General features: G+C 39.1%; 1 protein-coding gene across 1 annotated transcript in view; it reads right to left on the reverse strand.

Moving 5' to 3' along the window:
• Positions 1–13,445, reverse strand: part of LOC133631219 (cell adhesion molecule 3-like) — a 378,223-nt gene that overhangs the window by 24,739 nt on the left and 340,039 nt on the right. Inside the window, exons 7-8 of the mRNA XM_062023378.1 lie at positions 3,833–4,003; positions 3,408–3,498 (exon numbers count right to left, since the gene is read on the reverse strand). Coding sequence (XP_061879362.1) covers positions 3,408–3,498; positions 3,833–4,003 — 262 coding nt within the window. The remainder of the gene's footprint in view (positions 1–3,407; positions 3,499–3,832; positions 4,004–13,445) is intronic.

The raw sequence follows: 13,445 nt of genomic DNA on the forward strand, positions 1-13,445 counted from the left end.
ATATATATATATATATATATATATATATATATATATATATATACACCGTAATTTCCTGACTATAAGCCGCTACTTTTTCCCCTCGTTCTGGTCCCTGCGGCTTATACAAGGGTGCGGCTTATTTACGGCCTGTTCTTCTCCGACACCGACGAAGAGGATTTCGGTGGTTTTAGTACGCAGGAGGAAGATGATGACACAATGATTAACGACTGACTTTTCATATACCGGTAGGCTGGTTATTTTGATAACGTACAGGCGAGCACTTTGTATTACTTTGCAGCGTTGTATTATTTGTACTCTGCACGAATGCTGTTCGCCGTGTCAAAGATGTGAAAGTTTGATTGAATGATTGAAAGATTTATTGTTAATAAATGGGACGCTTTGCGTTCCCAAACAGTCATCTCTGTCCCGACAATCCCCTCCGTGGTAGCAGGAACCCCTATATACTACGCTAATTACACATCAAAACCCTGCGGCTTATAGTCGGGTGCGGCTTATATATGGAGCAATCTGTATTTTCCCTTAAATTTAGCTGGTGCGGCTTATAGTCAGGTGCGGCTTATAGTCCGGAAATTACGGTAGCTAGAATTCACTGAAAGTCAAGTATTTATTTTATCTCTCTATATATATATATATATATATATATATATTAGGGGTGTGGGGAAAAATCTATTCGAATTCGAATCGCGATTCTCACGTTGTGCGATTCAGAATCGATTCTCATTTTAAAAAAATCATTTTTTTTTTTTTTTCTATTTAATTTTTTTTTTTTTTTTTTTAATTAATCAATCCAAAAAAACAATACACAGCAATACCATAACAATGCAATCCAATTCCAAAACCAAACCAGACCCAGCAACTGCAATAAACAGAGCAATTGAGAGGAGACACAAACACCACACAGAACAAACCAAAAGTAGTGAAACAAAAATGAATATTATCAACAACAGTATCAATAAAAAATTACAATTTCAACATAGCAGTGATTAAAAATCCCTCATTGACATTATCATTAGACATTTATAAAAAAAAAAAAAAGTGGCTTACACTTGCATCGCATCTCATAAGCTTGACAACAACACTGTGTCCAATATTTTCACAAAGATAAAATAAGTCATACTTTTGGTTCATTTAATAGTTCAAACAAATTTACATGATTGCAATCAGTTGATAAAACATTGTCCTTTGCAATTATAAAAGCTTTTTACAAAAATCTACTACTCTGCTTGCATGTCTGCTGAAATCCTACGCATTGAATGAATAGAGAATCGTTTTGAATCGGGGAAAAAAATCGTTTTTGAATCGAGAATTGTGTTGACTTGAAAAAAAATCGATTTTGAATCGAATCGTGACCCCAAGAATCGATATTCAATCGAATCGTGGGACACCCAAAGATTCACAGCCCTAATATATATATATATATATATACAGTCAAGAAAATACGTATTTGAACACCCTGCTATTTTGCAAGTTCTACCACTTAGTAATCATGGAGGGGTCTGAAATTTTCACGGTAGGTGCATGTCCACTGTATGAGAGATAACCTAAAAAGAAAAATCCAGAAATCACAATCTATGATTTTTTAACAATTTATTCGTGTGATACAGCTGAAAATAAGTATTTGAAAACCTGTCTATCAGCTAGAATTCTGACCCTCAAAGACCTGTTAGTCCGCCTTTAAAAGTCCTCCTCCACTCCACTGTATTATCCTGAATCAGATGCACCTGTGTGAGGTCGTTAGCTGCATAAAGACACCTGTCCACCCCATACAATCAGTAAGACCCAAACATTCAGTATGACTAAAAGCAAAGAGCTGTCCAAAGACACCAGAGACAAATTTGTACAACTCCACAAGGATGGAAAGGGCTACGGAGAAATTGCCAAGCAGCTTGGTGAAAAAAGGTCCACTGTTGGAGCAATCATTAGAAAATGGAAGAAGCTAAACATGACGGTCAATCTCAATCGGAGTGGAGCCCCATGCAAGATATCACCTGGTGGGGTCTCAATGATGCTAAGAAAGGTGAGGAATCAGCCCAGGACTACACGACAGGAATTGGTCAATGACTTGAAAAGAGCTGGGACCACTGTTTCCATGGTCACTGTTGGTAATACACTAAGACGTCATGGTTTGAAATCATGCATGGCACGGAAGGTTCCCCTGCTTAAACCAGCACATGTTAAGTTTGCCAATGACCATTTGGATGATCCTGAGGAGTCATGGGAGAAAGTTTTGTGGACAGATGAGACCAAAATTGACCTTTTTGGTCATAATTCCACTATGCGTGTTTGGAGGAAGAAGAATGATGCGTACCATCCCAAGAACACCATCCCTACTGTGAAGCATGGGGGTGGTAGCATCATGCTTTGGGGGTGTTTTTCTGCTCATGGGACAGGACAACTGTACTGTATTAAGGAGAGGATGACTGCAGCCATGTATTGTGAGATTTTGGCCAAAAACCTCCATCCCTCAGTCAGATCATTGAAGATGAGTCGTGGCTGGATCTTCCAACATGACAATGACCCAAAGCACACAGCCAGGAAAACCAAGAAGTGGCTTTGTAAGAACCATATCAAGGTTCTTGAGTGGCCTAGCCAGTCTCCAGACCTAAATCCAATTGAAAATCTTTGGAGGGAGCTGAAAGTCTGTGTTACTCAGCGACAGCCCAGAAACCTGACTGATCTAGAGAAGATCTGTGTGGAGGAGTGGGCCAAAATCCCTCCTGCAGTCTGTGCAAACCTGGTGAAGAACTACAGGAAACGTTTGACCTCTGTAATTGCAAACAAAGGCTACTCTACCAAATATTAATGTTGGTGTTCAAATACTTATTTTCAGCTTTATCACACAAATAAATTGTTAAAAAATCATAGATTGTGATTTCTGGATTTTTCGTTTTAGGTTATCTCTCATACAGTGGACATGCACCTACCATGACAATTTCAGACCCCTCCATGATTTTTAAGTGGGAGAACTTGCAAAATAGCAGGGTGTTCAAATACTTATTTTCTTGACTGTATATATATATATATATATATATATATATATATATATATATATATATATATATATATATATATATATATATATATATATATATATATATATAAGAAATACTTGAATTTCAGCGAATTCTAGCTATAAATATACTCCTCCCCCTTAACCACGGCCATGGCCCCGCCCACCCCGACCCCGCCCACCTCAAACACCCCCCCCAATGTCCCGAATTCGGAGGTCTCAAGGTTGGCAAGTATGGTTGGAACGTTGCCGTTAACGTGATGCAACCGCGGCTCGAGATTTGTAAGTGGACCGTGTGTGCGTGAGGAGCATTCAGGGTCTAGACTTGTGTATGAATCATTTACAACACGTGTGTGTGCGCGTGTGTGCCGGCGGCGTGCATGGCGCATCTTACTCAGGGTTGCTGTTGCCCAAACACTGGAGAAGAAACTTCTCCCCCTCACGAGGCAGATCGCTCTCAGGCAGTATCTGAACGTTCGGGGAATCTGTAAGTGAAAACACACACACAGCGTGTTACATAACGCTGCACTGAAACGGCAAAGATGCTCTCATTCATCCGTATCTCCATCTACTACTATCTGCACCCTGCCGGCGCCGCCATCCCGCCGTCTCGCTCGATGACATAAGCGCCTTACACAACAAGCAGTGCCGGCGTGGGCCACGAGGGGGCAGCGCGGGACTCGGGCCCACTCGGGTAAGCGGGTAAAGCCACGGGCCCTGCTCTTTTTATCCTCCATATAAATAAACAGTGCACTTGTTATTACTGTTAAATCACTGGCGGCACAAATCAAATTGGAAAGAGTTCCTAAAGTGACTCACACAAGACCCTCAGGGTGTGCTCGCTCCGTTTGTCCCCCGGCGCCAGCGAGGGATGGTCGACGGCGCAGGTGATGACCTGGTTGTCGTTGGCGCGGCTCACCTCCAGCGTCAGCTCGCTGCTCACGTTGTAGGTGGGCTCATCCTGCACCGACTCCACCACGTCCGGGCGGCCTGGAGGCGGAAGGGTGTGTCAAGAGGGTGAGGTGACATAAATAAACACGCCACGACAACAACGCGCTCTAATTAGAATGTTCCACTGTCGGGGTCGCCGCGGCACAAACAAAAGGCGACGCCCGTTTGTTCCAATTAAATGAAAAATGTGTTTGGTGCGCAGCTCTCTCGCGCCCCCCCCGGGTGTTTTGTTCCCCGATCCATCACGACCTGCCACATATACCGCTTGCCTAACAATGCCTTTCCGCACATTTTTTATGGCAATATTCCACCTTTTCCCACCCCCCTAGCCCCTCAATGCTGACTCATGCAGCAGTGCAAACAAATAACAGTAAAAGGTAAAATTACACGTTTAGGCTGGCGCTCGTAAAACCGCAGGTGTGTGTGCTATCTCACAAACAATTAGCGTTCAGACAACTGAGCGTCCCTTTTCACCGCCGCCACGTGGTGTTGATTAGAAATGTAGATTTTTTTTTCCCCCGATTCCGTTAATTTGCAATGATGTTATTGATCATGCGTTGTGAGGACGCACCAACAAGCGCCTCTGAGATAATTAGAAAAGAGGCCAGCTTTTTGTTTGGCCAAAATTGGGTAAAAGTTGCATTTTAACACAGTTTATCACTAAAAAAAAACAATACGATTTTTGTGCTGAACTAGGGTTGTACAGTATACCGGTATTAGTACAGTACCGCGATACTAGGGTTGGGTATCGTTTGAATTCGAACGATTCCGATTCCTTGTTTCGATTCCGATTCCTGACGATTCCGATTCTCGATTCCGATTCTTTTAAGAGGCAGGGTCAAAAAAAAGTTTAGGATATTTTAAATGAGCTAGCTAACCTACAGTCTTTCTGAATGAAATAGTCTGACATTCTCCATCAATTTTAATTCTATTAACTTTTTATGAACTTTACTATAAATTCCTCACAGGGCTGTTTTCAACTAGAATATAAATATCAAATCTATGAACTTGAATATAAATATTATAAATTATGAATACATTTTCCCAGGGGTACACTTTCCTCAAGAGAGCTTTATTTTTGAAAACCTCATGAAAACACATTTACACACACAAGTGTATGATGCTGCAGGAAACCTCATGAAAACACATTTACACATAAGTGTATGATGCTGCAGGAAACCTCATGAAAACACATTTACACATAAGTGTATGATGCTGCAGGAAACCTCATGAAAACACATTTACACATAAGTGTATGATGCTGCAGGAAACCTCATGAAAACACATTTACACATAAGTGTATGATGCTGCAGGAAACCTCATGAAAACACATTTACACATAAGTGTATGATGCTGCAGGAAACCTCATGAAAACACATTTACACATAAGTGTATGATTGATTGATTGAGACTTTTATTAGTAGGTTGCACAGTGAAGTATATATTCCGTACAATTGACCACTAAATGGTAACACCCGGATAAGTTTTTCAACTTGTTTAAGTCGGGGTCCACTTAAATTGATTCATGATACAGATATATACTATCATATATACTATCATCATAATACAGTCATCACACAAGATAATCACAATGAATTATTTACATTATTTACAATTAGGGGTGTGGAGGGGGCGGGGGGGGGTAGGATATGGACATCAAGTAGTGGACATAGAGAGAGAGAGAGAGAGAGAGAGAGAGAGAGAGAGAGAGAGAGAGAGAGAGAGAGAGAGAGAGAGAGAGAGAGAGAGAGAGAGAGAGAGAGAGAGATCAGAAGGCATAAGAAAAAGTATCTGCATTTGATTGTTTACATTTGATTATTAGCAATCCGGGGAGGGTGTTAGTTTAGGGTTGTAGCTGCCTGGAGGTGAACTTTTATTGCGGTTTTGAAGGAGGATAGAGATGCCCTTTCTTTTATACCTGTTGGGAGCGCATTCCACATTGATGTGGCATAGAAAGAGAATGAGTTAAGACCTTTGTTAGTTCGAATCTGGGTTTAACGTGGTTAGTGGAGCTCCCCCTGGTGTTGTGGTTATGGCGGTCATTTACGTTAAGGAAGTAGTTTGACATGTACTTCGGTATCAGGGAGGTGTAGCGGATTTTATAGACTAGGCTCAGTGCAAGTTGTTTAACTCTGTCCTCCACCTTGAGCCAGCCCACTGTAGAGAAGTGGGTAGGACTGAGGTGGAGGTCTAGAAGTAACCTGACTAGCTTGTTCTGAGATGTTTGGAGTTTAGATTTGAGGGTTTTGGAGGTGCTAGGGTACCAGGAGGTGCATGCTTAATCGAAAAAGGGTTGAACGAGAGTTCCCGCCAGAATCCTCAAGGTGCTTTTGTTGACCAGAGAGGAGATTCTGTAGAGAAATCTCGCTCGTTGGTTAACCTTTTTGATTACCTTGGTTGCCATTTTATCACAGGAAAGGTTAGCCTCTAGAATGATGCTGCAGGAAACCTCATGAAAACACCTTTACACATAAGTGTATGATGCTGCAGGAAACCTCATGAAAACACCTTTACACACACAAGTGTATGATGCTGCAGGAAACCTCATGAAAACACCTTTACACATAAGTGTATGATGCTGCAGGAAACCTCATGAAAACACCTTTACACACACAAGTGTATGATGCTGCAGGAAACCTCATGAAAACACCTTTACACACATAAGTGTATGATGCTGCAGGAAACCTCATGAAAACACCTTTACACACATAAGTGTATGATGCTGCAGGAAACCTCATGAAAACACCTTTACACACACAAGTGTATGATGCTGCAGGTACTTAAAAATGTTACCGTGCTCCCACTGATGGGCTAACCTGGTGCAGAAAAGCAAATAAACAATAAGAAACAACTTGCAAAACCCAGTCCAGATTAGCAGCAGGTACAGTATAAAATCAGAGACAGTTCTTGTTTAGGAAAATGACCGGTCCCCCACCCGTCGTACGAACACATTTTGGCTAGATAACTAAAGATAAAGGTGAAGGAATCATAATATTAAATGTTAGTGGTCTATAGTTGGCAAAGACAAGACAAGATTTCAGTATGTTTGATCATTAGTTACTGTCAAGGCGAAGATCCTAACGTTGATCACACAAGTGAATGAAGTTCATACTTAGTCAACAGCCATACACTAAGGGTGGCCGTATGAACAACGCCAACACTGTCATAAACATGTGCCGTATAGTGAAACCACACTAAACAACAATGACAAAGACATTATGGGAGAATGTTTGCACCGCAACACAACATAAACACTACAGAACAAATTCCCAGAATTCCCTGCAGCACCAACTCTTCCGGGACGCTACAATGTAAACAAACGCCATTGGTGGATCTACACCTAACATCCACTGTAATGATACCGAGTACAGGAGCCATATCTAGTCGATACTACTATGGTTACATCGATATTTTTTAGCATCACAAAATCTTCTTTCATTTTTAAAAAATGTATATCATGTTTATAAACTCAGGAAATATGTCCCTGGGCACATGAGGACTTTGAATATGACCAATGTATGATCCTGTAACGACTTGGTATCGGATTGATACACAAATTTGTGGTATCATCCAAAACTAATGTAAAGTATCCAAACAACAGAAGAATGAGTGATTATTACATTTGGACAGAAGTGTAGATAGAACATGTTAAAAGAGAAAGTAAGCAGATATTAACAGTAAATGAACAAGTAGATTAATAAATAATTTCTACCAGTTGTCCTTAATAATGGTGACAAAATAATAGAATGGAAAATGACACAATATGTTACTGCATATGTCAGCAGCTAAATTCGGAGCCTTTGTTTGTTTACTTACTACTAAAAGACAAGTTGTCTTGTATGTTCACTATTTTATTTAAGGACAAACTTGCAATTAGAAACATATGTTTAATGTACCCTAAGATTTTGTGTTCAAATAAAGCCAATAATGCAATTTTTTGTGGTCCCCTTAATTTAGAAAAGTATCAACAAGTACCGAAAAGTATCAAAATACATTTTGGTACCAGTACCGGTACCAAAATATTGGTATCGGGACAACACTATGCTAAATTATATAATGTAATGCAGTGGAACCTCAATTTACGAAGCCCTTATTGTACAGACTTTTCTATTTATGAACCACAGACCAAATTAAAATATGCATTCATGCACAAACCTTGTCTACGTGTACAAATGTTTCATCCACACATTGTGTGTCTCGCAGTGCAGCCATAGTGGGAGGGCTGATCATGCTTTTACATGTTTTGTTCAGCCTTTTTACAACATTTTCCAAGTTTTGCTCGGTCTATACGAATCTAAAAAAAGCAACAGACAAGTGATGTGTGGTTTGAAACATTCAGTAAGTATTCACAGTCACTGCCTCCATCCCCACCTTTCTGTTGATTGCCAAGAAGATTAAACAACAATGTGGAGTGGATTTATTTGTATAGTCCTAATCAATGTAGTAACCTGGCTGTTGAAATTAAGGAGTTTTGTGGTTTCGAACTGAGTGCACCACAGAGCTAGTGACAGTTTGTGTGTGTGTGTGTGTGTGTGTGTGTGGCGGCAGGACGGCTGCATACGAGGAGGACAGTTCAGCTTATTGTTGTTTTGACATTGTCATTAAATAGAAAGTTGATCTATCACCAAATTATGTTGGATTTTTACACACTACTGTATAGCGCTTTATATTGTGTTTTAAGTGTACAAACTTTGACTAAAATATCGTCAAGGCTGGAAACCATTATTCACGTTTACATTGTTTCTTATGACTAGATGTGCTTCAATATATAATCTTTTCTATTTACGCACCTTGTTCAAGAACCAATTGAGTTTGTAAACGAAGGTTCTACTGTACATTAATAATAACACTTTGCATTAGACTTGGTGATGTATGGCTTAGATGCAACTGCTCGGCCATGGAAACCCATTCCATGAAGCTCTCTGCGTACTGTACGTGGGCTAATTGGAAGGTCACATGAAGTTTGGAGCTCTGTGTCATGTCTGTTGATCATGTTTTGTTTAAGTCATGTTCTGTTTGGGTTTTGGACACTTAGTTCCTGCTTTTTCACTCTTGTTTTGTCACCATAGCAACCATTAGTTTTCACCCGTCCTCATGTCACGCACCTGTTTCACGTTTTGAGTCACGCACCTGTTTCCACTGATCATGTCACTGCTATTTAAGCCTGTCTGTTTCTGTTGTTCATCCTGGTGACATTATCTATCTATCCATCCATGCTACTGCTACCCATGATATTCCTGTCTGCCATAGTTTTCATGCTGTTCCATGCCAAGTAAGTTTTCCTTTATTGTTCATAGTTTCTGCTTTTGTGCAAGTTTTGTTTCATTAGTCAAGTTTGTTCTGCGCGCATTTTGTTTGCTTCCTTTTTTTGGACTTTGTTGGTGTTTTAATAAATCATGTACTTACATTCATTACTTGCCCGCGCCAACTTTCCGTTGCATTCCGGGAAAACACAACAACCCATAGTCCACGTATTGACACTCTGTAGCAACTGACCGTGCAGAAAGTCTTTGCACTATGCGCTCCAGCATCCGCTGACCCCTCCCTGTCAGTTTATGTGGCCTACCACTTGGTGGCTGACTTGCTGTTGTTCCCAAACTCTTCACTTTTCTTATAATAAAGTTGACTTTGGAATATTTAGAAGCGAGGAAATGTCCCGACTGGATTTGTTGCACAGGTGGCATCCTATGACAGTTCCATGCTGGAAATCACTGAGAGCGGCCCATTCTTTCACAAATATTTGCAGAAACAGTCTCCATGAACTAAAGTGCTTGATTTTATACACCGGGCCAAGTGATTACACTGCAAAAAGTCAATGTTCAAAAACAAGAAAAAAAAATACAAAAATGAGGGGTATTTTATTTGAACTAAGCAAAATTATCTGCCAATAGAACAAGAAAATGTGGCTTGTCAAAACTTTCCAAAACAAGTAAAATTAGTTAACTTCAATTAACCCAAAAATACCTTAAAATTTGAATATTCTCACTAATAAGTGCACTTTTCTTGGTAGAAAAAAATAATATGAGACCTTTTTGCTCAATATGTTGAAAAATATTCTTAAATTAAGTAAATGCTAGTGCCATTATCTTGACATAATGATATGTACTCTGCATTACATTTCTTGAAACCGGCAAACTTATACTAAAAACTAATGTATTGTTCTTAATGGAAAGGCAACAAGGCAACCGTTACTCTTGGGGTCTCCTAGCCACTCAGGCAAATCATATGGTCTAAAAATGCATTTTTCCATGGATAACATGACATCATCGCGCCAAGTGCGTGCTCTTTCAGTCAATTAGAGCGCTTATATACAGCCCGGCCCCCGGCGATACATTTTTTAATTGTAATTTTGAAGGATTTCTGTTCAAAATACTATATGAGTACAAATTTTCTATTGTTTCATTGAAAATAAAACAGCAAAGCCCATTTGGCTGTCATCTGTTTTAATTACGAGACACAATTGTGTCAAAGTCATGATTTTTTTTTTTTCATGCTTGAAATAAGAAATTATTACTTAAAAAAGGTAGTTTTATACTTGTGAGTGTTGATGACACAGCTTTGCAACAGTTGATATTCTAGTTTCAAACATGTTTTACTCAATATAGGTCATCAAATCTCAGCAACAAGCTGTAATATCTTACTGAGATCATTTAGGACCAAAACCCTTAAAACAAGTAAAACACTCTGACATGAAATCTGCTTAGTGAGAAGAATGATCTTATCAGACAGAAAATAAGCAAATATCACCCTTATTTGAGATATTTCATCTTACTTACATTTCAGTTTTTGCAGTGTATAGGACCCCTGATTCTCATCATTTGGATGGGTGGCCAAATACTTTTGTCAATATAGTGTAGTTTTCATTAGAGACAACAAGCAGGGAGCAGGTTTTACTTCAAAGCAGGTGCATGTTGTCAAAAGTGCATCTCCAAATGTCCGCAAGCTTTATCTAGAACAGGGGTGTCAAACTCATTTTAGATCGAGGGCCACATGGAGGAAAATCTACTCCCAAGTGGGCCGGACTGGTAAAATCACAGCACAATATCTTAAAAATAAAGACAACTTCAGATTGTTTTCTTTGTTTAAAAATAGAACAAGCACCTTCTGAAATTGTACAAATCATAATGTTGTTGTTGTTTTTTTTTACACTTATATGTTGCGGTTAATAGTAGTCTATCGTTGTATGTCGTTATTTATATTTTCTGAATAAATTATGTGATAATGTTCATCAGTCAACTCATTGGTGTTAATTTTCAACCTATCAAGATAAAAAATGATGTCAAAATCATATTACAGGATGTTATTTACCGTATTTTTCGGACTATAAGTCGCAGTTTTTTTTTAATAGTTTGGCCGGGGGTGCGACTTATACTCAGGAGCGACTTATGTGTGAAATTATTAACACGTTACCGTAAAATATCAAATAATATTATTTAGCTCATTCACGTAAGAGACTAGACGTATAAGATTTCATGGGATTTAGCGATTAGGAGTGACAGATTGTTTGGTAAACGTATAGCATGTTCTATATGTTATAGTTATTTGAATGACTCTTACCATTATATGTTACGTTAACATACCAGGCACCTTCTCAGTTGGTTATTTATGCCTCATATAACGTATTCAGCCTGTTGTTCACTATTCTTTATTTATTTTAAATTGCCTTTCAAATGTTTATTCTTGGTGTTGGCTTTTATCAAATACATTTCTCCAAAAAATGCGACTTATACTCCAGTGCGACTTATATATATTTTTTTCCTTCTTTATTATGCATTTTCGGCCGGTGCGACTTATACTCCGAAAAATACGGTATATTTGCTGAATAAATTATGTGATAATGTTCATCAGTCAACTCATTGGTGTTAATTTTCAATCTATCAAGATAAAAAAATGATATCAAAATCAAATTACAGGATGTTATTTATGTAGTTTGATCATTTTCCTTGACATCATGTGGTTTATTTTATTATTTTTTTTACATATGTAGCATCATCTACAAAGATTTGCTATTGTGACATTTAGTGGACATATTTAGAAAAGCTGTTTCCTTCATTCAAAAATTTCGGGGTAATTTTTATACTTAGCAAACTCATCCCGCGGGCCGGATAAAACCTGTTCGCGGGCCTGATCCGGCCCTCGGGCCATACGTTTGACACCCCTCATCTAGAATGTTGTCTTCGCTCAAACTCCTGTTCACTCAGCAGGAGGAGCGAGGAACTGGTGTTTTAGGAATGGTACACCTTTGGTGGATGCTCGCGCACTTTTTTTTCATTCCTAATCTTAGAAGCCAGGCAAGTGGAACAAAATCAAAGTGGGTGGTCGGAGTGTGAAAAAGGTACATTTCTACACACGGGCCCTTATCTCTTTTTATCTCTTGCTCCCTCTCACAGTGTAAATCCGCATACATCAGCATCCTGAATGTAGGTCAAACGCATGAACAATATATTCACAGAGGTGACTGAGAAGGAGGCTGGGGAAGCATGTGCTCCTCCATCTCCATCTCGCAATCTCTCAACATAGGTATTATTATATCCAACCCCCCGGCCCCTTCTCTCCACCCCCTTCAGAAAACTCGGCAAATACCAGCGCATCTAATGACATCTCGCTTTTTATTACCATAAGCAGTCCTCTGAACCCGCCGAGAAAATGACTCTACCTTTCAGGTGCATTTCAATAATCTCGGCCGGGAGTTTTCTCCGCTGTTGGCGTGGTGGCAAATAAACAAGATAAATAGTCTCTCTTGATTAAAAACGTGATTATGTGTACAGCCTTTTGAAAATCACACATTTGAGTTTACCGGCTTTTTTTATTTGTAAACCCCAGAGGTTCACGCTAAGGCAGCAAAAAGGAGTAAAACAATGTAATGTGCAGACCAGGGGCCGTATTTATCAAGCTTCTTAGAATTACTCCTAAGAAGTCTGCTAAGAGTTGACTTAAGAGTAAAGAAATTCTTCGCTGAAAGCTGCACTTAAAAGTTAGTTATCAAGCGTCTTACTCACACTTTCAGCGAAGTGTAGGACTGAATCTTAAGTGTCACACTCAGAGCTGAATTACGACATTACTATGTGCCGTAAACGCAATTTTAGGTGACGTCATTTCTGTGTCCATAGAAATGACCAATCACGGAAAGGAATCCCTTGTCTAAGAATAAAGAAATATCTTAGAAATATTTAAGTGGACAATGGGAGTGTATATTTTGACAATAAACTACAAAATAATACAAAACAAACAAACAATATTGGCAATGAATCAAAAATAAATGTTTCCTTTTCTTTCCCAATTCAGATATCGAAGCATTGTGATTATCTTGTGTGATGACTGTATTATGATGATAGTATATATCTGATAGTATATATCTGTATCATGAATCAATTTAAGTGGACCACAACTTAAACAAGTTGAAAAACTTATTCGGGTGTTACCATTTAGTGGTCAATTGTACGGAATATGTACTTCACTGTGCAACCTACTAATAAAAGTC

This window comes from Entelurus aequoreus, linkage group LG16 (genome assembly GCF_033978785.1).
Source record: "Entelurus aequoreus isolate RoL-2023_Sb linkage group LG16, RoL_Eaeq_v1.1, whole genome shotgun sequence".
Classification (NCBI taxonomy): Eukaryota; Metazoa; Chordata; class Actinopteri; order Syngnathiformes; family Syngnathidae; genus Entelurus; species Entelurus aequoreus.